The sequence below is a fragment of the Amblyraja radiata genome, chromosome 21, assembly GCF_010909765.2.
Source record: "Amblyraja radiata isolate CabotCenter1 chromosome 21, sAmbRad1.1.pri, whole genome shotgun sequence".
In the NCBI taxonomy this organism is placed as follows: domain Eukaryota; kingdom Metazoa; phylum Chordata; class Chondrichthyes; order Rajiformes; family Rajidae; genus Amblyraja; species Amblyraja radiata.
The window spans coordinates 27,749,922-27,777,252 of NC_045976.1; the positions used below are offsets into that span (position 1 = coordinate 27,749,922).

The 27,331-nt window shown below is 41.0% G+C and overlaps 1 protein-coding gene across 11 annotated transcripts in view; it reads right to left on the reverse strand.

Moving 5' to 3' along the window:
* The window catches only part of phtf2 (putative homeodomain transcription factor 2), a 95,897-nt gene continuing 68,566 nt past the window's right edge, over nt 1-27,331 (reverse strand). For all 11 annotated transcript variants that reach the window (XM_033039846.1, XM_033039842.1, XM_033039843.1 and 8 more), the window contains 10 exons: nt 20,592-20,759; nt 19,646-19,858; nt 16,822-16,950; nt 15,834-16,100; nt 14,452-14,583; nt 9,462-9,548; nt 7,966-8,121; nt 6,158-6,253; nt 3,876-4,001; nt 1-1,123 (listed from right to left, as the gene is read on the reverse strand). In XM_033039846.1, the coding sequence (XP_032895737.1) occupies nt 1,103-1,123; nt 3,876-4,001; nt 6,158-6,253; nt 7,966-8,121; nt 9,462-9,548; nt 14,452-14,583; nt 15,834-16,100; nt 16,822-16,950; nt 19,646-19,858; nt 20,592-20,759 (1,395 nt within the window). In that variant the 3' untranslated portion in view covers nt 1-1,102. The remainder of the gene's footprint in view (nt 1,124-3,875; nt 4,002-6,157; nt 6,254-7,965; nt 8,122-9,461; nt 9,549-14,451; nt 14,584-15,833; nt 16,101-16,821; nt 16,951-19,645; nt 19,859-20,591; nt 20,760-27,331) is intronic.

Consider the following 27,331-nt stretch of genomic DNA (forward strand, 5'->3'; position numbering starts at 1 on the left):
AAGTGCTCTGGAACATCTGGTTTATTCCACAAATAGCACAAAAATATTCTTCAGTTCAGTACATCTGAATTCTTCATTTTCATAAAGATTATACAAAATGAATTTGATTGGAAAAATGCAAGTTCAGTTCCAATACATTCATTACCTTGCATCAGATATAAAATATTGACTACACAACTTGAATTAGTAACCGGTCCCTATTTCGACCGTGCCATAAAAGTATCTGCATAATATAAATAAACAACATACAGGTAAATAGAAAATGATAAATTTCAGATACAATTATGGGGAACATTTTTAATTTGTCAGTCACAGAATGCTTATTCCTTCAAAGACAGATGCCAGTTATATGTCCTGTTGGAAAGAAACCTTGATATCAATTCTAAATTCCAACCATAAATCAGTTTAACATCGTTTACCAGATAAAATGTTTGCTTTGTAACTGTTAACATTACTATGTATACATACTGCCATTACCTGACCGAATCTACTGCACTCAAACCACAAGATTTCAATGTATCCAAAAGCATACAATGAAAGTACCACCACTTTTAGTATATGTCCTTAAATCTGCAATAATATTATTTTACATATCAAAATGCACTTTAACCATTTTCAAACATACCACTCTATCTAAATTAGAATAGGCAAACATGACTACTAATCTCATAGCTAGCTAGATATCAATTCCATACTAAAACGTCCATTAGAAGTGTGGAAGCATGGTTGGCAGCTTTGATAACGGTCCATCATTTGAATAAATACATTTCTTTCTAGTTTTAAAGTTGTTTCTATCAAAACACCTTCCATGAAGGGAGGTAAAAAGCTTTATTGCTGTAAAGATAATATATCAAAACGTTTTTGTTCTACATACTTAATAAAAAATTGAATGCAGAGTAATACCTAGAAATCAAAATAATTTGATAACTAAAATAAGTGCAAAAACAATGAAACACAACATTAAAATGTGAAACACATTAAAATAAAAATATACATTGCACATTTTTTTTCCAAATGTAAGCAATTCCATATATTAGAGATGGAATAATCATCTGTGCCTGATTTCCCTGGGTTGATGCGTTTCAATGATATTCACGCCATATCAGGACTTTATCTTCCACAGCTGTTAAAAAAAAACATATATTTCAAAATTTCCTTAATGCTCAGGCACATCATCTTGGTGTGTTTAAAGTTGTAAAAGATTCCATACATTTACAGTACTTAGTTTTTATAATATTTCTTTCTCTATTGGTTTCATATTGCATTGTGGGATAGAATTCTAATATTAGCAGCAAATAAATCAGTGCACTGGTTTTCTCTTTTGATCTATTCATTAAGTTTATACTAGAGAAATTCATGTATGAGCCTTATCATGAACTAATTAGTGTGAGTAACTGGGATCTTAATAACAATATTGTGTACATTAAATTAAAAACTTAAAATTGACCGATGGCCACCGCTGAAGATTATTTTGCAACCTTTCCTCTAAAGCTATCTCATATGCCAAATATAAATTTATACTCAAAAGATGCATCTCATTACTTGAACATGAACCTCAAATCCTAATGAAAATACAAATAGGAAATTTAAAACTTATTTTGACAGAAATCTGTTTAATTGCATAATAATTACAGAAATGTATTCGATCATTCATGAAATAATAAATCTATATTTCAAAGAAAGGAAGATAAAGCGGTCTAGATATTAGATCGCATGATATGAATTGTTTTGTTTTGGAATATGTTACACTGAAATTACACTCACTGTAATTAGACCTGGGTGCAAATGCACTTAGGGAAGTCTGACAATTCACCACTAACAAATTTGCACCAAATTATGGCACGGTTTACACAAACACATTTCGTTCCTTACTGTCATAAAATCATAGCTGAAAAAATACAACGCAAGACCTTCATAGAACAGTCACAGTATAACTCGGAGCACAATGCTTTACTTTGCTGCATTTATATCTGTTTAAAGGAATATTCTACTGACATTGTACAACATGACTGAGTAATTTCAAAATGGACTGCAAGCTGCCAAATACATCCAAAGTCCACAGAGCGCCCCAACAAAGGGCAAGCATTTTCCCAGCATTTAGTCACATGCCATCGGCGAGTTGGATTAGAGAAAATCACAACTTTTTTTTTATGCACACTAAAAACAAGAGGGTAACCAAGGAAAAGAAAGGACCAATCAAGGATAAAGGAAGGAATTAATGCTTGGCGTCCCCTGCAACTTCAGGAGATGCAACACGTTCCTAATCCTCCTCCCTTGCTTCATCCAGGTACCACAGCAGTCCTTCCTGGTGAGACAGAAATTCACAGGACCTCGTCTAACCTCATTTACTGCATCTGGTGGGTCATGTACATTTGCCAAACCAAGCATAGACTCAACGACTACTTTTCCAAACACTTGCACTTAATCCGCCACGGCCTACCGGATCTCCCAGTTGTTAACCATTATAACTCCCCTTCCCATTCTGACATTTCTGTCCTTGCCTCTTCAAGCTAACTAGAGCCAGCTTACAACTCAACAGTATGAACACTGTACCTTCCATTTTCAGTACACACTGTACCTTCCATTTTCAGTATCTTAGCAACAACAGCCTGCTTCCCTTTCCTCTCCCAAGAAACTCCCCTTTCTTCCCCCCCCAGAAACCCGACTGACCTTGCACCGTTTTTCCCACCTCCCCCTCTACTTGTACTGTTTACAATGGATACATAATTTGCAACTCTTCTATCCTTACCAATTCACAATTTATCCTCTCGGACTCACACTTGTATCTCAGGCCTGTGTCCAACAATCTACCTATGAAATGACCCCCTCGCTTATGTTCACCTTTTACCGACCATGCTCTGCCTGCTCCTCTTCTCTCCCAGTTTTCTTTCCCATCCCCCTACAATCAGTCTGTAGGGGGACGGGATAGTAATTGTATTGGCATGTAATTCACAACACACCTTGCAAGATCTTGATTTTTTTCCAGGCATGAGCAGAGTTTCTCATCGTGAAGCCCATTCTAACCAGCTCCGGAAAGTCACCAAAAGGTACACGTGCTCCCTCAAGGAATATATCTCAAATTAGGTCTTCTCTGTCAATTTAACTGAACTCTTCCCCGCAGACCCTTCACCCCCCCCCCCTATTAGCCAAAGTGTGATGACGTCTGGCTGTTATGTGGATGTTCCTTTAGGTCCAACTCCATTTCTTGATTTTTATGCAACCAAGGTTGGCAGCTGCATTCAAATAAAGTCCAGTGCCCCAGGAACGTAATCAGTCTAATTTAACATTGGTTTTTAGGTGTAGAAATGTCTAATTTTGTTTCACTTTCGCAGCCAAGTTTACTTTTTTTTTTAAACGGGTACTATTTTGTTAATATTACAAGTCACAATGATTTAGCACAACAAAAATAAATTAGAAGTCATTTCTAGACTTGGCTGCCTGTCTCATTGATTGCAAAATGTTGTTTTTGCAGTTAATCCGGTTTTTTTTGCAACATGCACCATTGTGTGAACAGGCCAGGGAATCTTGGGCAACTGCTAATGAAGTCCAACCATCAACATGTGACAACACCTCAGTATTAAATTATCCAGCCTTTCTGCATTAACCTCTTCAGGGGGAAATCAAATGAAACAGGTACAGCAGCAAAAATCAGATGGGTGCACTAGATACATATCTTATATATTGATCATAATTCAGCAAATTATACTAAACTTAAATTACTGATGAATTACAAAATATTCTGCTAAATATGTAGAAAAATGTAATACAATTAGCCACATAAACAAAATTCACCACTAAGGAAGATGATATTAACAATAAAATACATTCATAGGAAATAACTACACTCTTATCTGGATCTGATACAAGAAACTCACCTTTAAGTTAAAGCCTAAAAGGTCACTAATAACACCAGACACAGCTGAAAGGATCACCACCTGGGTGATGTTGTACAGCAGTGGATTCATAGTCAGTCCATATAGTCTGAAAGGGGTGTCCAGTTCCTAAAGAGAAATTCACTTTAAGCATTACAAAATATTTTTGAAATAAACCAGCAATGCCACTAAAATGACTACTCTGTTTTAGGTATTTTCTTTCTACTGTATGTCTTAATTCTATAAACATTTCTTCTTTCTTGCTATCATTCCTTAAGGCAATATATTTAATTATTGATTAGTGTAATGGTTGGGGTGATCTGAAATTCCAATGGTAATATTAGGATAATCTCTGTATTATGCAAGTTAACCCACGTCTAAATCGTTAATATCCCATTGTATCATAGTTACAAAAGTGTATTTTTACCAAAGTTTTGAAGCAATTTCTCGTTGTCACTTGATCCTCCCAAGTACATTCAATCTTCTTTGTTGCTTTGGACAACAACACTTGCCACTATTCTGCCTTGTGCCCCCAACTCATTGACTGCCCTTACATTGTTATCTTGGGTCCCAGCTGCCCTTACTCAGCCATCAATGCTATGAACTCTGGATTCCAACATCTTGGGTTCAAAATTAATGTGCATGAAATCATTCACTTACAAAGGAAGCTTTGTCTCAACCACATCAATTACTCATTTAGGAGATTAGCCACGTTTCTCTGTGATTTGCTTCAGTTCCTTTGGAAAGGCTGCTGTGATGTCTACACTTGCTCTCCCCCCCCCCCCCCCCCAAATAAAGACATTATACAGGCCTGCACGTTGCTCAACAATTCAAACTAACCATGGCTGCTTTGAATGTGTCAGCACTTTCATAAGATTCATCACTCCCTTTCACATGGTTTTACCCCCAAGGCCAGCTGCAACAATCTCTTCTTTCACAGATCATTAAATTTGGCAACACATGGTCTTGATTCTGATCTTTTAACCACATCCTTAACCATTTTTTTTCATTCCCTTCATTATATTATCTCTGCCTGATGTAACATAGGCAACATTTTTACAGGAGTTAAATTCTATTATAACTGATAACGGTTTATTTCCATAAGAGTACTAAACAACATACATATTGCAATTTAACATTTACAACAATTTATATAGATTGCAAAGAAAAGGAAGTAGACAGCATTCAAAGAAGTCTGTGTAACCACTGCGGTTAACTACAAGGTCTGATCGTCTCAAAAGGAATCCACTAAATAGCTTACTATGGTCCATTTAAAGGCTTGTGTCAACAAAGTACACAGATCAGATATCAATCTTATTGACAAAGTCACACCTGTGATTTCATTTGCCATTTTCGACATAATATTACTACAGGAAAACTGCAGTATTTTACAACTTCTATATAGAATACTAAAGAAATAGATTTGATTGCTATTATTAAGGGAACCTATTCTTCCTGTCTCCCCCCCCCCCCCCCCCACCCAGAGGGGGGAAAAAACCTATAATTGAGCAAAATTACCGTACGGAATTAATTGCATTATTGTGAAAATTTATCAACTGAACATTCATTTATCAAGTACCAGCGGTATTGCAGCAATTACATTGTCTCATTGCTGATGATGCATTTCAGAAAATACAAATGCTCTTTACAACTCTAACTTTTCAGCTTCCTAATCTACCCAAGTACTCCCAATGATGCACTTCATTAAGTAATGTTTCCAACAATAATGTAGTGTTCAAATTTTGACCCTCAGAACAAATGAGCTTCAACAGCAGCCATTTTTCATGCAAGGCTGTAGACTATTTAAAGGCAAGTGCCCTTGAGTTGTCAACAGGGAATTTGAGTTTTTAATTTACTTAAACCCTTATAATTATCACCAAGCATTTTATGCAATTGAATTATTTTTCCAAATGGCTCCGAGTCTAAACATTATTAATGTACTTGACGCCCCAGACCAAAGAAGTTGTTCCAGCCCAGTTTTATATTTTGTCAAATCATGTACGGATTATTCTGGAGACACTGCCTCAGCAATAGTTCTCCTAATGCTTCCTCTTTGTCTGAATTTTGCTGCCTCGCATGATCGTATAGTCTGGCAAGATCAGCTGTCTACATCGACTCCAGTTTGTTTCCAGAATCATGTGTGGGTAATTTAGATTGAGAATGAGTCTGGTGAATCAATTTTTTTAATATTACATGCAATTAATTATCTACATTCAATTTATAATGTAAAAACATTTTAAACCATGCTTTTTTGTCACAAAATATAGTTTGGAATTTCTTTATACCTTCAGCAACTTTGTTGCCAGCTTCAAGACATTATTCACCAAGTTTAGCTCTTCCTTTTTGTTAGGTTTCTTTTCCATCTTCAAATATAAATTAATCTAGTGAAAGGAAGAACCATTGGTAAATAGACAGCCAATCTCTGAAAGTTGATGTTTGCATTTTGTCAACATATGCCATAACAATTTTAATACAATTTGAATACGATTTTAATACAATTTGCATTGAGAAAATCAACATGTAACTTTAGTCTGATTTTGCCACTGGTAACACCAAAGGAAACACAGAAAGCTTCACATGCACCTCCTCAGAGAGTTGTGAATCTGTGGAATTCTCTGCCACAGAAGGCAGTGGAGTCCAATTCATTGGATGTTTTCAAGAGAGTTAGATTTAGCTCTTAGGGCTGAGGAAATCAAGGGATATGGGGAAAAAGCCAGAACCGGGTACTGATTTTAGATGATCAGCCATGATCATATTGAATGGCGGTGCTGGCTCAAAGGGCCGAATAGCCGACTCCTGCACCTATTTCCAACGTTTCTATCTACTGCATCCAGTATTCCCAATGTGGACTCCGGTACATCGGTGAGACCAAGCATAGATTCGGGACCGTTTCGCCGAGTCCTTTGCATGCAAATTACGCGACCTCGTGGTCACGTTGAGGCGTACGGGCATCGTATGGCCGTGCGGGGCCGGTCCAACTTAGAAGTGTGGAGGGGTATGTAGTTATGCGCGACATCGCGCGGGACTCCAAAATTTTTGTAGTGAACGAAATCTTCACGCGCCAACGGCCTGTCGTGGAACTGACAGCCAAAGTGGGACAGGCCCAAGACCCTGGCGCGACGCAACGTCTCACCTTCAACAGCAGCAGAAGCAGGCAAACGATCGCCGAACTCGGCCTGGGGCTCACGGCCATTGCGGTCCGGATCCGCCCCCACTTCTACTCCCAGAGCAGGGCCAAGAAAATTGAAGATAGACACAAAAAGCTGGGTAACTCAGCTGGACCGGCAGCATCTCTGGAGAGAAGCAATGGGTGCCGTTTGGGGTCAAGACCCTTCTTTTCAGACTGAAGAAGTCTCGACACGAAATGTCACCCATTGCTTCTCTCCAGAGATGCTGTCGGTCCCGCTGAGATACTCCAGCTTTGTGTCCATCTTCAAATGACGTCACGCGTTCCAGACGGCTGTGCGTACGCATGTAATAACGCCCGACCTTCGCAGGACCATCACGGCTCAACGTGACCACGAGGCCGCGTAATTTGCGTGCCAAGGACACGTAAGTGGCCCTTTACTCTTGGTCCGCCAAGACCTTCTAGATCTCCCACATTCACACGCAAATTGGAGGAACAGTACTTCATATTCCGCTTTTTTACCTTACAACCACGCAGTATGAATGTTGAATTCTCTAACTTTAGGTGACTGGTACACTTCTCTCTCCCCACCCCTCGCTTTTTCAGACCCCCCCCCCCGTGACACGCACATGATGCGCGCATGGCGTGTGGTGAGGCGTGGTGGCGTAGGCAGTGACGCGCATTCGCGTCCCACGATTTTGGGATACACAAAATCTTTGCTCGCCACCTGCGTGACGCACAAATGACGCCCAAGTGGGACAGGCTCTTTACTCCTGCTGTTTGTGTCTCTCTTTAGATACGAGCCTGAAATAGCAACTGCATTTCTCTCTGCCCAATATGTGGGATACTTACAAATTGTTCTGCTTTTATTTCAAATTCATAGCATTCACAACATTTTACTTTTATGGTAAGAAATTCATGCCCATTTAAAAAAATAAAATATCAGAAAATGAATTAGTTGATTACCTGCTCTGTCAGTAATATTGAGGTATTGCTGTATTTGTTATTTGTCTCAGATCCAAGCATGACAAATCTCAATAGATACAATGTTAATGGGATACACCAGATCACCAACTCCCAATTGTAGTGAAAATCAAGGAAAGTTTCATGGATATGAAGCAGCTGCAAAATAAAGAGAAAACGGGTAAATTAAAAATAACTCTACGTTTGTTTTCTTCCAACAATTTGATAACCTCATTTTTATTCATTATATTCCATTTGCCATGTCCTTCCCCATTCAATTGCTGTACCATTTTATTATGTAGTCACTGAACATCTTTTCTGGTCCATTATTCAATAACATCACGACTGTCCTTGAAATTGATGTCATTATCCTACATGGACACAACAATCCTTAATATCTAAAAACATACTATTCTTGATCTCAAATATATTCATTGACTGAGCCTCCACAGCCTACTTCATAGTGAATTCCAAAAATTCATTATGCAGAATTTTGTTTTTCTTAATTTCATCCGTCATAAATGGACTACCCCTTATTTAGATACTCTGACCTCTGGTCCTACACACACAGCTAGGAGAAAGTATAATTCCACATGTACCCTGTCAAGCCCCTTAAGCCCCTAATTGTTTGCAGAATCTACAGATTAACTTTCAGTGAATGCATACAATGGCACATGTCCCTCTGTACACCAATGCATTTCAGTTAGAACATAATTTTATAAAGCAGGATTACAAGGGTAGGAATCTCTAGATTACTCCCAGTGCTACATGCTCGTGAGGATCGGAATAGGAAGATAGGACAGATGAATGCGTTGCGTAGGAGTTGTTGCAGGGGGAAGTGATTCAAATGTTTGTGGGACCAGGCCCTCTTCTGCAGCAGAGGTGACCTGTACAAGAGGGAGGGTTACACTTGATCTGGAGGAGGAACCATTATCCTGGCAGGCAAGTTTGCAAGTGCTACCAGGGAGAGTTTAAAGCAGATTGGCAGGGCGATGGGATCCAAAGCAGTACTTCGGTAGGTGGTAGACTAGAAATCAATGCAGGTCAATAACAGCAATGACAGGACAGGCAGGGATTGAGGAAAGAGGTTTGGATTAAATTGCATTTACTTCATTGCTAGAGGTTTGACAAGTAAGGCAGATGAACTCAGCATGTAGAAACACGTGGGACTTCATTACTATTACAGAAACGTGGTTGAGGGAGGGACAAGATTGGCAGCTTAATGTTTCAGGATATAGATGTTGCAGATGAGATACAGAATTGCGTAGAGACAGAGGAACGGTTTTATTGATTAAAGAGAACAGCACCCAGTAGCTTGAGGTGACATTACTGAGAAATTGTACAATTAGGCTATATGTAGTGGGCCCGACAAGGGAGAGGGAATAACTTGGTGTACTTTTGGGAACAATGTAAGAAATAAGGGAGATGGGTGGAAATTAATACTTAAACTTTTTTTTTAAAAACAAGAAAAAAAAAAATTGTGTCAAGTATAATCTCACCTGTGCGCAGCAAATAAATACCACAGATAGAGTCAACAAGAATGCAGATGAAACAATAACATCAACTGATCGCTGAGGACCTCGTCTCTGTTTTAAGAGATTAATAACTGAATTAATATTTTACAAGGTACAATTTTTAACTTATATATATATATATATATATGCTGGTTACTACAAACATTTAAAAATCACTAAAAATGTAAAAACATTTAATAAATGACCAGAAAGTAAGGATCAGTAGTCCTCACTGATACATAACTTCCTGTAGAAAAGCTTGATTACAGTTTAAAAATCGTAAACTTATCTATAGGTTACTTAGCGAAATGTCCTTATGTACATATTAACTGGCTAGTTGAATTTGTACCTGCATTTTTCTACAGATTTTAGTACAAGATACAGATACAATCTATGAACCAATAAAACTCTCTCTCTCTGAAACTCCTGTAACATATTTTTTTTTTTAAACACTTTTTTATTGACACACCAGTAAAATGTTTTTTTTCCCCTCAGCTGAGTTCCATAAATACTTTTAATCAAAAAAAGACACAAAGTGCTGGAGTAACTCAGCGGGTCAGGCAACATCTCAGTATGTAGGATCTCTGGATCGAACATGGATAGGTGACGTTGCCAGTCAGGACCCTTATTCAGACTAATTGTTGTGGGGGGAAGAAAGCTGGAAGAGAGGACGGGCAGAACAAGGCCTGGCAAGTAATAGGTGGATTCAAGTCGGGGGCTGGGGTGGGGTTGATAGGCAGATGGTTGGACAAAGGTAAAAGGTGAAAAGACAGAAGGTATGAGACACGGGGAGGAGGGAGAAGTAGCTATATGTCCAGGTGGGGTGCAGGGCAGAGAGGAGGGTAAATCAAGAGCAGGAAGGTTGTTGCTTAACTTCATAAATGTTGATCAGACCTCAGCTGGCGTGTTGTGTGCAATTCTGGTCGCCACACTATATGAAGGATTTGATAGTGCTGAAGGAGGTGCAGAGGAGATCACCAGGATGTTGCCTGGGATGAAACATTTGAGTTAAGAGGTGAGACTGGAGTACGTAGGTCTGTTTTCCCTGGAGCACAGGTTAAGAGGGGACATTGGGTTGAGGTATAGAAAATTTGTTAAAGATATCAATAAGGTAGATTGCAGCAATCCTTTTCCCCTTATCAGGAGTAAATCTAGACAACATAGATTTAGAGCAGGCATTGAAAGATTTGGAGGGAGTCGAAGGGTGGTGAATATTTTTACTGCACTGCCTGAGAGAATAGTGAAAGCAGAACTGCTAACATTTAAGAGATGTCTGGATGATCCCTCGGATCACCTGGACATTGAAGGCTAGAGGATGGCATTATTATGAATGGGTGTCCACTGATTTTCTGGATATGTTGGGCTGATTGGCCTGTATTTCAGTAATAGAAAGCCAAAGAGCAACAGATCACGGTTAAACTCATCAATATTTGATATCCTTACTGCCTGCTATTCTGTGGCACACCAGTGCGTCAGCAACAGCAAAAGTCTAAATTATATGCATAGGCAGAAATATTCAGGATTCTATCAGCAGCAGGATATGGTATGAAGCACACAGCACATGTACAAAGGTACCATACAAATTAAATGATTATTCTAACATCAGAGGGAAGATGTACTCTTACCATCCTAACGTGAAATTACAGTTTGGTCACTTTATTCTAAATGGTGTCAAAGTGTCTTCTTACCCCAAAGAAAAAAAACAATGTAAACTGCAGTCACAAAATTAAACACAAAATGCTGGAGTAACTCAAAGGGACAGGCATTTCTGGATAGAAGGAATGAGTGATGTTTCGGGTCAAAACCCTTCTTCTGTAGGAGTGTGCAGAAAAGCCTTGACCCACAACGTCACCCATTCCTTCTATCCAGAATGCTGCCTGTCCTGCTGAGTTACTCCAGCATTTGTGTCTATCTTCAGCCAGCATCTGCAGTTCCGTCCTACACATCACAAAATTAAATCTAGATCCTAGTCATCTGCTATATAATATCCAAGAAAATAATATCCATTTATATAAAAAAGAATCTCCATGTACATTCTTCAAGGTCGGCAGAGCAGCAGCAGGTAAAGGAGTTCGGGGATTGGCTGAGAAGGTAATCTCTTGGGGAGTTTCAGTTTTTTTCAGGAGCGAGTGATTTAAAAACCTGTCGGGGCCAGCCTGCAACACATACCTTCAAGGTCGGGAGAGGAGCGGAAGGTGAAGGAGTGCGGGGATTGGCTGAGGAATTTAATAAGCAAATCGGTAAGTTAGCGAATTAGTCGATTTATCAGCTAATATAAGCAAAGTTTGCTCTAGGGGAGCGGCCTGTCGGGGAGCGGCCTTTTCGAGGGAAGTCCCTTGTGAGAAAAGTGCAAGTCTTTGGCTCGAGAGTCTTCGGCGAGGAGGCTGAGGGAGGAGACTATGCCAAAAGTTGGAGAAGGTGAGATGCAGTGAAGAAATGACAGGTAAGCTGATTCAGTGTGATGCTTGCAGGAGGTGGGAGGTCAGGGACACTGTTGGTGCCTCTGGCTGCTACAACTGGGGAAAGTGTGTCCAGGTTCAGCTCCTGAAGGACCGTGTTGGGGCACTGGAGAGGCTACTGGATGACCTCAGGATCATCCGGGGAAAAAGCGAGTTTCCTGGACAGGACCTACAGTGAGATCGTTACACCGAAGGAACCAGAAGAGAGAAGGTGGGTGATGATGAGGAAGGGAAGGAAGCTTGGAGTACAGGCGACCCCAGGGGATGTACCTCTTGAAAACAGGTTCACCCTCTTGGAAGCTGTCAGGACAGAAGACACTGCCATTCTGAGCGGGGGACAGGTCTGCGAGTCAAAACGTGGCACTGAAGCAAAGCCAAAGAGACAGTCCCATGGTAGTCTGGGACTCTATCGTGAAAGGTAGAGACAGGGGTTTCTGTGGGAACAGGCGGGATTCAAGGATGGTGTGTTCCTCCCTGGTGCCAGGATCCAAGACGTCACGGACCGATTGCACGGCATCCTCAAGGGTGAAGGTGAGCAGCCGGAAGTAGTAGTGCATGTCGGCACAAATGACATCGGGGATAAAGTGAAAAGAGATTCTGCAGCGTGACTTTAGAGAGCTCGGAAGAAGGCTGAAAAGCAGGACCTTCAGGGTGGTTATCTCCGGTTTGCTTCCAGTTCCTCGTGCTGGTGAGGGCAGGAACAAGGAGGTAGAGGATCAGAATGTGTGGCTGAGGAGCTGGTGCAGGGGGCATGAATTTAGATTCTAGACCACTGGGATCTGTTTTGGGGTTAGGGTGAATTGTACAAAAGGGACGGATTGCACCTTAACAGGCAGGGGACCAGCATTCTGGCAGGCAGGTTTGCCACTGCTGCACAGGTGGGTTTAAACTAAATAGTGGTGGGGACGAGATAAATTGGAAATACAAGGAGCCATTAAGAGGTAATGGTAGACAAGTTGAACAGGTACTTTGGATCTGTCTTCACTAAGGAATCTCCCAGATGTACTAGTGTCCAGAGGACCCGGGGTGATGGAGGAACTGAAGGAATTCCACATTAGGCTGGAAATTGTGTTGGGTAGACTGATGGCTGATTAAAACCCCAGGGCCTGATGGTCTGCATCCCAGGGTACTTAAGGAAGTGGCTCTAGAAATCATGGATGCATTGGTGATCATTTTCTATAGATTCTATAGAATTCAGTTCTAAAGATTCCGGATCAGTTCCCGTGGATTGGAGGGTAACTAATGTTATCCCACTTTTTAAGAAAGGAGGGAGAGAGAAAACAGGGAATTATAGACCAGTTAGCCTGATATCGGTGGCTCGATTAATCTTCTGGAATTCTTTGAGGATGTAACTAGGAAAATGGACAAGGGAGAGCCAGTGGATGTAGTGTTGCTGGACTTTCAGAAAGCCTTCGATAAGGTCCTACATAGGAGATTAGTGGGCAAAATTAGAGCACATGGTATTGGGGGTAGGGTACTGACATGGATAGAAAATTGGTTGGCAGACAGGAAATAAAGAGTAGGGATTAACGGGTCCCTTTCAGAATGGCAGGTAGTGACAAGTGGGGTACCGCAAGGCTTGGTGCTGAGACCGCAGCTATTTACAATATACATTAATAATTTAGATGAAGGGATTAAAAGTAACATTAGCAAATTTGCAGATATGGGGAGAAGGCAGGAACGGGGTACTGATTGTGGATGATCAGCCATGATCACAGTGAATGGCGGTGCTGGTTCGAAGGGCCGAATGGCCTACTCCTGCGCCTATTTTCTATTGTGTCAGCCAATGTTACATTGGAATTACACTTTTTTGTCAATATTCAATATAGAAAACTATCCCCATATTTATAACAAAATGGACCTTGTCAGTCTGATAGTATCATTGAATTTAAGAAAACTTCTTTAAGTGTTTCAAACTTATTTTTTCCCATCCTAACCCAACTGTCCATTGCCCAAAACAAGAGTTATTCCCAAACAACATACATACTCCGTATTATTATTCACAGCAAATTCTATTAATGGGCATCAACATGTGTCTTTTAATGCCTTATAAACCTGGTCTGACAAAAATACCACAATTGTGTTCCGAGGACAAATGCCTATCCACATAATGTGCTATTGATCTCAAACAACATACCAGGAGAATGGAAATTTAAAGGCAATATCAACACCAAATATCAGTTTAATTTATTTCAATTATCTGGGCCTTTCATTGGGAATGATAAAGTTTATGGGACAGGTGAAAGGGCAGCACAATCGGCTCTCTGATCTGAAATCCAAAATGAACAGTTTCTCACTGTGGTTCCCTTCTTTCATTTGCCATGATAACTTCCAGCACTCATCTGACAGGGATGTGGAAATTCCGGAAGCATAGTGTCCCTGACATGGCCACTAGGCACAACCAAAAGCTTTAATCCATAAAGAAAGCCATTTCTCAAGCACTCTAGGGATCCTCGATGGAGTTATTGTGGAATGCAGATGCATTTAGATTCAAAATTTGACAATGTTCAATTTACCTTGAGATATGAACGTAATGAAAGCCAAATTTTTATATTTTGCACTTTCTTGAGACGAAAATGTGGAACTTCAGATTTTCTGGCCCGTCTTGCTGAGGTCAAATGGCCAAAAAGTTTGGCTAATAGCAATCTCTATGAAACAAAAGGCAAGTTGTTTAACTATTCCTTGAAGTTGCAACAAGGAACAGAAAATATAATTATAATCTATCATTAAATAGTAGGGTTGTTGAAAAGATTGGCTCAGATTTAATGTACATTTAAACAAAAACACATTCACCGCCAAAACATTATTGCCCAAGCCTATTACACCAATATATCCGTTGAATCTTATTAGCATGTGTTGAAACAAAAAAACATCGCCACCGCCCCTTGAACACTATTTTGTTTCAGTAAACTCTTAAAACTTTTTAAATGATTAGACAGCCAAATGAAAGCCTTGTATATGCATAGCACCATTATCTCTTTCACCTTGGCTGAAACAGTTTTATAGCCAATGGAGCACTTCTGAAATAGACAGAATTTTAACAAATTCAGCAGCAAAATTGTTTTCACTAGGTTTGCACAAAGAGCAACGATATAATTACCAAATAATGAACCTTAATGATGTGGATTAAAAGAGAAATATTGGCCAGGTCACCAGATACACACCATTTCTTTTCCCAGGCCATGGAATTTTCCATTTCTGCTCGACGCAGTAAACCAGGCCTCACATTAACACCTAACATGAAGGATGACCCTTCTGACATTACTTCCTTAGTTTATTAGCATTCTTTTTATATTTAACCCTCTTTTCAAGTACTAGAATCCTGAAACTTTGCTGCATGGGCAACCTAGGACACAGGGGTTAATAGAGAGAAATTGGGAAACTTTATTGAAGCATAGTAGTTTTAGAGGAGATTTCTAAGAATGTCCAAATTACAAGGGGCCTTCTGAAGTAAATAGGAAAAACTACCCATTTGTCAAAGAGTTGGTCAACATAAACTGAAGATTATCATTAAATATATAAAAGTTAATTTATCTTTAGGACATAATAAGTGTCCAACTACAGACAGTGCAAAATGGGAGTCCAAGAAACAACATTTTAAAAACACATGCAGTCAAGTGAGACAAAGTGAACAGCTATATTACAAGGCCTGTGCAGGGACAACTGTCTTAGTAAAGTTGCCAAACATTACTCATTTATCTCTGGGTTAATTTATCTAGTCATGTTCATACATCAAAATCAGCTTCTTTGACTTCTTGTTCCTGGCCAATCATGGTCAAATATGATTAGAGTAATTTCATAAACTTATGTTCTAGTATATTAAAGTAACTGAGAAATATAACATAAGTCAATCAAGATTCTTCATAAATCAATTTAATACTTGAAATAACCTGCTTACTTGTTTATATGTTCTCTCAGCTACACACAGCATGAAGAAAAAGATCCACATGAGGCACACACGCACCACAAAGCTTATGATGATCATAACAGTTAGATTTGCATTTGAACCAAATGCAATAAAAAAGAGTTCCGCAGCAGACAGGGATACGAGTTGCTCTACATCCTTCTGCTGAAAGAGTCTGAACAAAACTGGTGTGATGCCAAGAATCAGAGAAACCAAATTCCCAAATAGCTGGTAACCAATACCTTGTTTGTAGCTGTTAACCTGTTAGATGATTAAAGAATAGTAAAGTTACACATGTTCAAAACAAAAGAATTGGCGAATCATTATCTGTGAATCATACAAATTGCGGATAAAAAACAAAAATTAATTCACTAGAACATCAGAGCCTGTTAGACTAAATAAAATTCCAATACTTCTAAGAAATGTTCAGAGCAACTGTGTTATCAGCTAATGGAAGATAACTTTTTCCCCAAAATCTAAGCTGAATTTTGTGCTTGCATTTTCATTTCCTGCTTCCTGCTATTTCAATCCGAATCATTTACGGGTGTTCCCCAGGTTATTAACACCCAACTTATTAATAGCCCTATATATGAACAGGCTTCCATAAAATTGTTAAATTTTAAAGTTTCTATTAATATTAAATTCAAAAGTTTCCATAATATTATTAAATTCAAAGGTCAACTTTACATATTTATTTATTCCTACAAATGGCAGAAACAGTTTCCTCTCTCTTGGCTTTTAGTAATTGTTCTTTCTTAACAGTCTCGTGCTTTTTATGCCATTCATTACTAAGTTGTGGAGTGATTTTTGTACTCTTTCCGATTTACGGAGAAAAATCTACTTATGGACATCTGTAAAAACAGAACCCGTTCATTGACTGGAAACAGCCTGCATTGCATGTATTATATTCCATTGCTAATTAGTACTTAATGTGGGCAGTAAACAGGAGAGACAATCCTTTGAACTGTAGTCATGTACTCACTCTTTTCATAATCATGCCACTGATTTCCATCACAGACATATCTGCTTTCTTGCATTCGTTGCATTCCCAGACAATTGCACTTACTCTTTCGAAGCTTATACTGGAACTGTGAAGCCATGGTAAATGATTCTAGAAAAGGACAGATATTATTTAAAAAGCATACTATATAATAATTTTTTTCTCTTTAATTTGTTTTTTGTGTAAGCAATGTTTATTGCCTGAAGCTGACTCACACAAACACCATCTCACTTTTACTTTTAACACCAATTGGACATACCATTCCTAAAATCAATAAATTACAAAATTTCTTAGCAAAATACATGAACTAAGTCCACTAGATCTATTTGTAAATACGCAATCTAAATTTACCCTGGTGACATGGCTGTTTTCTTTAGTGTTTTTTCCCATCTCCCTGGTGTCTAAATTTCTGGCATGGACTTTTAGTAAAAATGTTACGTAACAGAGTTCATTTTTCCACAACTTTTCTTTTGTGTTACTGCCATGGAATTCAGATTCCTAAAAAACAATCCACAGCCAATATGTGGTGAACTAGATTTCAACTGCGAAATGCCAGGTACAATTGGGAGGTTTGTTGATACAATGGTTAATATTGCAAACTAAGCTCCAGGAAATAGTTCATTCCTGATTTCAGGCACTGTACATGCAGAATTTACCTGCACTCATGACGTATTAGGCTTCCTCTCATACATGCCAATAGATTAACTGGCTATGATAAATTACCCTTTAGGTGCAGGTTAATGGAAAAGGGAAGTAGAGAGGAATTGAGGAGTAGATGAGAGAAAGAATAACTTGCAGGAGAACAGGGAAATAAAGGGAGGTGGGATGACTGGGACAGTTTCCTTGGGAGCAGGGATGAACCAGATGTGCAGATTATCACTTCTATCACAATACAGGAGAAAATAACATGTCACAACAGTGATAATCAAATGTCATGATCAACTTAAACAGTGCAGCCATCTTAACCAATATCTTTAATAAGTTCATGGTTTCAAGGTCCCTAATGTCAACAACCTTGAGTTCACCACTGAAAAAAGACTTCAGAGTTTCTGCCATACCAACAACATAGATGTGACAGCAGGACAGGAACCAGAAATTGCACAATGAATTTCTCTATGAACCCCCAAACCCAACGAGTAGACAAATGGAATTTGCCATCTCCCCGGCATCACTTGACCCCAGGGACGCCGGGGAGATGGCAGCCCTGCCGGCAGTCTGTTCGTTTTTTTCATCTTTTGTTGTTTTTAGCATTTGATGAGAGTTTGTTTTAATGTACTTTGGTTTGTTTTGTGTGGGGGGAGGGGGGGGGGGGATCGGGGGAAACTTTTTTTCGGGTTCCTATCTTCCCAGAGATGTGATAAATTTTCAGATCACATTCTCCGGACTCTGCGGCCTATCATCGATGGAGTTGGAAGCCTCCTCGGACTGTCATGAGCACAAGCGAGGGGCGCGGACTTAACATCAGAGCGGATCCCTTGCCTGGGATCGCTCCCACTGCGGCCTGCGGACATACCCATCAAGAGATCACAGTCTCGGGTGAGGCTAGTCGGGAGCTCCAACGCCGCAGAAGGTTCGACCAGCCCCGACGTGAGGTTCGATCGTCCAGCACGGGGAAGCTGACAATCCCCCGATGCTGGAGCTTGATCGCCTCGACGCGGAGGCCCCGAACGCAGCCGGCTACGGGAGTCAAGATCGTTCCGTCAACAGAAGGCTCGAGGCCCCCAACCAAGGAAGAACAAAAGGAGGGACGAACTTTATTTCGCCTTCCATCACAGTGAGGAATGTGTAGGAATCACAGTGGTGGATGTTCATGTTAAAATGTGTTTTTGAGTTTGTTGCTTCGGATTGTATGACTGACCTGGCCAGTGAAATTCCTCGTATGTCGCAAAACATACTTGGCAAATAAAATCCGATTCTGATTGATCAGATGGATGAAGCAACAAAAGCACACAAATTAGGGTAGAACAGTTCATTTGAATGTCTTGCCTGCACTAAACTTTGTATTTGTGATGCTCCTCCTGGTCAAGGCACACTGCATATCACTTACAAAATGGTTAAAGCAAACTGCTAAAGTTCCTTACACAATACCTTAATTAATCTTCAATCCCCCTAAACCAGCACAATGGTCAAGAACAGCTATCCTGTGGGAGCACCATGATGACCTATACAATTTCTCTTCAACTTGTATACCAATGTAACATGATAATTTAAAAAGAACTGCAGGTGCTGGAAATCTAAAAACAGAAAAACACTGGACATATGCAGGTCAGGCTGCACCTATGGGATAAAAAGAGTTAACAACTTTCTTCAGAACATGGAAGGAGAAAAAAGCTTATTAGGCTAGAAGGAAATTGGGAAAGAGGATGTCTATGATAGAGTAAACCCAGGGCGAGCATGAAGATAAGCTGTGAACAAGCAACACTTGCCTAACATGAACATTTATCATTGCTCGTTCATTGTCACTAGGTCACTACCCTGGAATTTCCTGCCAAACACCAAAGAAGGCACCATCACCACAAGATTACATCAATTTTGTAAGGTGGACCAACTGCATCTACTCATGACAGCTAAACATTGATAAGTTGGTATGGTCTTGCTCAGGCCATAAAAATAATTAGAAAAACAAAAACTGATTTATAACAACTGTACATGCCTATACAATATCGCCACATCCCCCCCCCCCCCACCCTCCTCCACCCATTGGAAAATAATAAAAAAAATACAGGATGCAATTGTATAACTGCAGACTTTAAATCTTAATCTAATGAACATCAATTAAAAATATGTAAAGAATGCTGAAACAAACCAGGTGAAATGGATCATCTCGGTACTCCTTTTTTCCAGAAGAAGTCAAGTGGCTATTCTCTCCTTCTGTCTCACTAGTGCAGGAAGTACGGCATTCAGCACACTGCAGAAGGTCTTCCCACAATACATCTTCGGTTTCCGATTCCTGGCGTGTGCTTTCTGAATCTTGCCTAGAACTTCGTGAACTGCAACTAGTGGCAGATTTAGCAATCTCCTGTAAAACGGTGTGACATAAAATAGTGAGATGTCAGAATTTAATATATGTATCACTCCATTTAATATGATCATCAGAATTGTTTCATGACCTCTTAGTTTAGAAATACAGCGGGGAAACAGGCCCTTTGGCCCATCAAGTCCACGTCGACCATCTCCTACCCGTTCACGTTAGTTCTGTGCTATCCCACTTTCTAATCCACTCCCTGTAAACTTGGGACAATTTGCTGAGGCTAACTAACTTGCATGTATTTTGGATGTGGGAGGGAACCAGACTACCCAGAGGGAATCCAAGTGGTCACAATGAGACTGTGCAAACTTCACACAGACAACATCCGAGGTTAGGGTCGAACCCGGGTCTCTGGCACTGTGAGGCATCAACTCTGCCAGCTGCGCCATTGTGCTGTCCTTAATAAGGGTTTTGACATTCAAGCACATATAGAAGACCACATCAGAAATGTGTAGAAAATGTCCATTGTGTAACATAAAGAACTAGAATAATGCATCCACCATTGAAGTCAATTTAAAATATTAACACGCCCATCTGCCGCGCATTTACTTAGATAATGCAACACTGATCTTTCATGATAAAATAAATGCTAATAGGTGTTAGGTATTGGATCTATCATCAATGCCATTGTTGCTCCCTGTACTTGTACCATATTGAAATATTGTATAAACATTTCAGGGCTTAACAGGTTTGAAGACCTTTTGAGGAATAAATGGATTATAACCTCAGTAATGTAGTGTCTTTTGTATTGGTGAGATTTTCTGTTCCGTAATACACAGTCACTTGAGGTTCGGTCAACACAGCGATGTTGTGCGAATGCTTGGACTCCAGCTTCCCCATCTTCATCACTTGAAACATCATCTGATACATTTACAACTGCTCTAGCTCCTTCCTATTTAAAATATGAAAATGAGCAAAGCCATGTAAATAAAACAATTTAGCAGAATTTACTCCTCACATTAATACAAGTCTTATGCATTGACATTCAACAAGATTTGAACATTTACTCATTCGTCAAGAAATGACTGTTCAGGGAGACATCTTACAAGTGAAAAGCTGGCCACAAAAGCATTGACTTCTTACGAAATGTCCCAGCTCATTCTATCACTTCCCATCTTGTATACTCCTCCCTGCTTGCACATCACCTTGGATTGATGCAGTTTTCCCAAACTGAGATCTAACAACACTATATCCCACCGTCATTCTTGATCCTCCACTCTGCTCCCCTACTATAATATTAATTTCTATAGCCTATAACACAACCTGCCATGACTAAACAGGTGATCATCATTAATCATAACCCCACAATTCATTGTTTCAATTCCAAAAGAAAAATTATCCATACTGGAAACAACCCCAGACTACTTATCTCCATTAATAAACTCCAACACTTTCCCATGAAAATCACTCCACTATTACTGGAACAGCAAGATAAGATTCTGCTTCACTGTTCTGTTAAATTTGAGTGCAAACTAAACAATGGAAGTTGGAAGGTGAAACAAATTCTTACTGACTTTAATAATAACTTTATTTATAAAGCACTTTAAACAACTACAGTTGCCACAAAGTGCTGTACATGAGAAATCATGAACAAAAAGCTATTACAAACAATTAAAAACCATTAAAAACCGTAAAACGAAGGACTATAAAAAACACACTAAAAATTAAAAGACATTAAAAGCACTAAAAACAGGAGCAATGCCTCAGCCAGTGTCGAAAGCCAAAGAATAAAAATATGTTTTTAGGGAGGATTTGAAGATGGACAGTGAGGGGGCCTGTCTGATGTGCAACGGCAAGGTGTTCCAGAGTGCCGGAGCAGCAACAGAAAAGGCTCTATCCCCTCTGAGCTTCCGCTTAGACCTTGGTACCTCAAGGAGCAGCTGATCAGCTGACCTGAGGCACCGGGCAGGAGCATATAGGTGGAGCAGCTCAGAGAGGTAAGGCGGGGCGAGCCCATTCAACGATTTAAAAACAAATAAAAGAATTTTGAAATGAACTCGAAAGTGCACTGGGAGCCAGTGTAGGGAGGCCAAAATTGGCGTAATGTGCTCCCTCTTTCGAGTTCCAGTCAAAAGGCGAGCGGCAGCATTTTGAACAAGCTGGAGACGAGCCAATGAAGCTCGTGCGACTCCAGAGTAGAGTGCGTTACAGTAATCCAGCCTAGATGTAATAAAGGCATGGATTACTGTTTCAAAATGCTCCCGCTCGAGAATGGGCTTCACCTTTGCCAGCTTCCTTAGGTGAAAGAAGCTGGACTTAACCACCGCTCCTATTTGTTTGTCTAGTTTAAAATCACCGTCCATCCTAAAACCCAGGTTCAAGACGGTTGGCTTTACAGACAATGCCAGTGGACCCAAGTCAACAAAGGGAGGTTCACGGCAGCCATTGGGGACAAACAAAATCACCTCTGTCTTCTCTTCATTAAGTCCCAGAAAGTTTAAGGCCATCCAGGACTTAATGTCCTCAAGACAAGACAGAAGTGATTTTAAAGAATAGTCTTCCTCTTTCCTGAGTGGCATATATAACTGGCTATCATCCGCATAAAAGTGAAAGGAGATGCCATGCCTTCTTAAAATTGAGCCCAGAGGAAGTAGGTATAAGGAGAAGAGCAGGGGCCCTAAAATTGAGCCCTGTGGAACCCCATATACCAAGGGAGTGGAGGAGGATTCAAAGCCAGCAAGGCTTACCCGCATGGTTCTGTCTGCCAGATAGGACCTGAACCATCCCAGGGCACTGCCACAAATGCCCACTTGGTGCTGTAGTCTGGAACTTTGGGATTCTTCCAATCCCTAACCATAGCTGAATTTCCCCAGCTGTTGCATACAAATGTTGATCTGGGTTTCGTAAGATTTTGTTTTTAACTCTTCATTAACCACTGGATTAAAGACCATCAAGTGGAAGGGGGAAGTAGGGCTTTGGAACCATTAACGAGGATCTAGTTTCCTCAGAGACCTCTATCTGCCTCAAAGTACACCTGCAGAAGACATTATTCTTAGCACTTTCTAATCTTTCAGGTGCTGTTGGGTTCTTTGCATTGACACGATGATTTGCAAGCTCTCCATGTATACACAGTGCCCTTTCCAGGAGGCCAGGATTGGAAGGAACAGAGTGGTAGGAAGAAGTTCTAATATCATTGGAATCCCATTTGGAGAGGAAGACCTCCACATACTTGATTAATTGCTCTGCCCTAGTCTGTTGTCTTCAGATCTACTGGAGAATCACAAGTTAAATCACTGAACATAGGATACACAGCTAGGGACCTGCTGTTGTCCCCAACCTATCAGCATTTTCGTCCTGGTAGGTTTTTGGTCAGGAACACGGATCATTGATGGTCAAATGTTGAACTAAATTCATTTGTCAGAAATAAATATATGCATCACTTTATTTAATATGATCATAAAAATTGTTTGGTACCGTCTTATGGTGGCAATGTGATTTAATGACAAAAGATGAAAGATTTGACTCATTGGAAATGATCATTGCGTACATTTGTATAGCATTTTATTTGTCAATTATCAGCTGATGTCTGATCTTAAGGGCATGCCAGCCGACATAGGTCATTTCATTTTCTAAAGTGACGCAAATGGAATTGAACATTGTCTAATCATCAGCAAATATCCCCTGACTTTATAGTGGCTTCTGACTTTTAGGCTAATGTTTAGCTGATGTTTAGGCTAAGACATTACCCCAAGGAACATTTGCAGTCCTGGCACCAAGATAACTGACATAAACACAACAATCTTTCTTAAAGTGAAGGGAAACTCCAATCGTATCAGATTCACTTGGCTTTATATGGACAGGACCATATAATAACCATATAACAATTACAGCATGGAAAACAGGACATCTCGGCCCTTCAAGTCCGTGCCGAACACTTATTTCCCCCTAGTCCCATCTACCTGCACTCAGACCATAACCCTCCATTCCTTTCCCATCCATATACCTATCAAATTTATTTTTAAATGATAAAATCGAACCTGCCTCCACCACTTCCACTGGAAGCTCATTCCACACAGCTACCACTCTCTGAGTAAAGAAGTTCCCCCTCATGTTACCCCTAAACATCTGTCTCTTAATTCTCAAGTCATGTCCTTTTGTTTGAATCGTCGCTACTCTCAATGGGAAAAGCTTATTCACGTCAACTCTGTCTATCCCTCTCATCATTTTAAAGACCTCTATCAAGTCCCCCCCCCTTAACCTTCTGCGCTCGAAAGAATAAAGACCTAACTTGTTCAACCTTTCTCTGTAACTTAGTTGCTGAAACCCAGGCAACATTCTAGTAAATCTCCTCTGTACTCTCTCTATTTTGTTGACATCCTTCCTATAATTAGGCGACCAAAATTGTACACCATACTCCAGAATTGGTCTCACCAATGCCTTGTACAATTTTAACATTACATCCCAACTACTCTACGCAATGCTCTGATTTATAAAGGCGAGCACACCAAAAGCTTTCTTTACCACCCTATCTACATGAGATTCCACCTTCAGGGAACTATGCACAGTTATTCCTAGATCCCTCTGTTCAACTGCATTCCTCAATTCGCTACCATTTACCATTTACGTGCTATTTTGATATGTCCTGCCAAGATGTAGCACCTCACACTTATCAGCATTAAACTCCATCTGCCATCTTTCAGCCAACTCTTCCAAATGGCCTAAATCTCACTGTATATACTTATTGCCAGAAAGATTCCAGTGCTATAATTATGTTGCACAAGCTGGTTAGAGACACAGGCACAGGTATTGTTTCTTGATCTCACCATCTCCATCAAAGGAGACAGACTATTAACTGACATCTATTATAAACCCACTGACTCCCACAGCTATCTACGCTATATTTTGTCGTGGTTACTGATACTCAAAATTAACACAGGCGACGCAGATAATTCTTCAAGAAGCTTAAACCTTTATTTGCAAATCGAGGCTGGAACACTCAAAGAGTAAATCACTTGAGAGTTCACTCCAAAGAGCTGCTCCTTTTTATGGCATGTTTAACTCTGTATGTCCCATCCCTGGTGCATTTCCATACCCAATCACTTGCAGACATTCCTTTATCGATAACCTATCACTTGCAAACATTCCCTTAGCAATAACCAATCACTTGCATTTACTTTTCTCCTCCTTCCCAGTTATTTCCCATTCCGTAATCCACCCTTATTTAAACCACATGTCTTCCCCTTCTTGAGCCCCTTATTTCTCTTTGCTAGGGCTTGATACAGAGTTACAAAGGTCATACAACTGTCACAACTGATTTAAGCTAATGGCTGCAAGAGAATCTTGGGCCTCCCTTATCTCTTACAAAAACAATCAAACCAGAAAACAAGGGACAAAGGCCTTCACATGGAGCACAAACATGCAGAGTTTCCAAAGTTTTAAAATACAAAGTATAAAAGTCAAATATCTCAAGTATTACAAACACCAAGAAAATCTATATTACTAAAAGAAAATCTAACTTACTCAGAGTCCCCCTTCGCTGCGCAGGACAAGAGGTTTTTCCCATCGATGAAAAATAAAAGAGTTATTAGTGTTTAAATGTTTTGAGATTCTCTCTCCTGAAGCCCATGCCCCTTCCGGAGGGACTATAAAACCAGGAAGTGTTGAGTGCCTCAGTCAGTCTCTGCAAGATGGGAGAGTGAGAGGGTCACGTTTCTCAGTCTGAGCTGTGAATAACACTGAACACATGTCTACTAAACTGTGCGTGGTTTTACTGACCTATCAGTGCCCTTATTGTGGTTTGAAAATATAGTTTGGAAATGCTAAAGCTGTGTTGCCTTTGGTTTGGAAACGCTAAAGTTGCCTTGCCTAATTATAGTTGCCTTGCTTAATTAAAGTTGCCTTGCCTAATTAAAGTTGCCTTGCCTTCTATATAATTAAAAGTCTAATCTTGACCACCTCCTTTTTGGGCTTTATATTGATTTTAGAAAAAGCGCTACCACGTATGGCTGTGATTTTTGGCCATCCAAGGAGGAGGAGCCATCTTGGTGAACGGCTGCTAGCCAGCAGCCGTCCGTTTTAAATCCGTTTTTTTTATAGTTTTTAGTGAGTCCTGTTTTTTTGTTTGTAGGGGATATGGTCTTTTAATGTGGGGGGGTAGGTGTAACTTTATTTCTAGGTCCCTACCTGGTCGGTGTGGCAGCCTTTTCTCCAGGCTGCCCGTCGACCCGTCCTCGTGGCCTACCTGCGGGCTTGGAGCGCCGTTTCCTGGCGGGGACAGCCCAGCACCTCGGCCGCGGCACAGCGTTGGAGCACTGGAGCGGAGCGGAGTGGAGCGGGCGATGTCTTGCCTGGGTCGCCGCGCTGGAGCGACGCGCTGGAGCTCTGGCGAGTTGGACCGCCGAGAGCAACATCTCTGGGCTGCGGGTCTGCGGAGCGGAGAGGCGGCGTGCGGAGAGGCGGCAGTGCGGAGAGGCGGCAGTGCGGAGAGGCGGCGCCGACTTTATCATCGGGAGCCTGGGAGCTCCAAACCGGCGCGGCCTTGTCGGCTTCGGCAGCCGCGGGCTCCAACCAGGAAGCGGCCGTTCCAGGTGGCCCAGCCGCCGAAAGGACTCTCCCGACGCCGGGGCAAGACCACCCGGTGAGAACGGCCAGGGACATCGGGCCTCGAGTGACTATAAAACCCAGAAGTGTGGGCATGGACCAGTCTCTGCAAGATGGAGGAGGGAGAGGTCACAACTCACTGTCTTTAGTGGCCTTGCATCCTGCTTGAAATGGTATGAAACTGCACTTGAATTTGGTGGCCTTGCACCCTGCTTGAAATGGAATTTCAAGGAAAAGCCGTGAGTCAACTGCCAACCCATCAGCCGTGAGTGAGTGGGCTGCCAGCACAACAGGCTTGAGCGACTGAGCCACCAGCCCAAGAATCCATTCGGCCCACAATGTCCATACTAGCCCTCCGGAAACCAGTCCCTTCAGCCCACAACACCCATCCCACCCCGCCCCACTGGCCACCAATATTGGAATTGGTGGAGAGGTGGAATATTGCGTTGGGGGACCAGCCCTCCCGTGTGATGCTGGGACCCAACGGGTCCCACTTAGTCTAGTAAAATAAAAAGATTCTACACTTCTAATTTCTTCCCATCGTGCTTCCTGAAAAGAACTACTTCCCCTACTCCCAATTCCTCCATCTACACCACACCTGCGCCCAAGATGAGGTGTTCCATACCAGGTCATCGGAGTGTCCTCATTCTTCAGGGAATGGGGGTTCCCCTCTTCCATTATAGATGAGGCCCACACTATGGTCTCCTCGATATCCCACAGCTCTGCTCTTGCTCCACCTCCCCCCAGTCGTAACAGGGACAGAGTCCCCCTAGTCCTCACCTTCCACCCCATCAGCCGTCACACACAGCACATAACCCTCCGATTTTGCCACTTCCAGCAGGATCCCACCAATAGCCACATCTTCCCGTCTCCACCCCTTTCCGCTTTCTGGAGAGACCATTCCCTCTGCAACGCTCTGGTCAA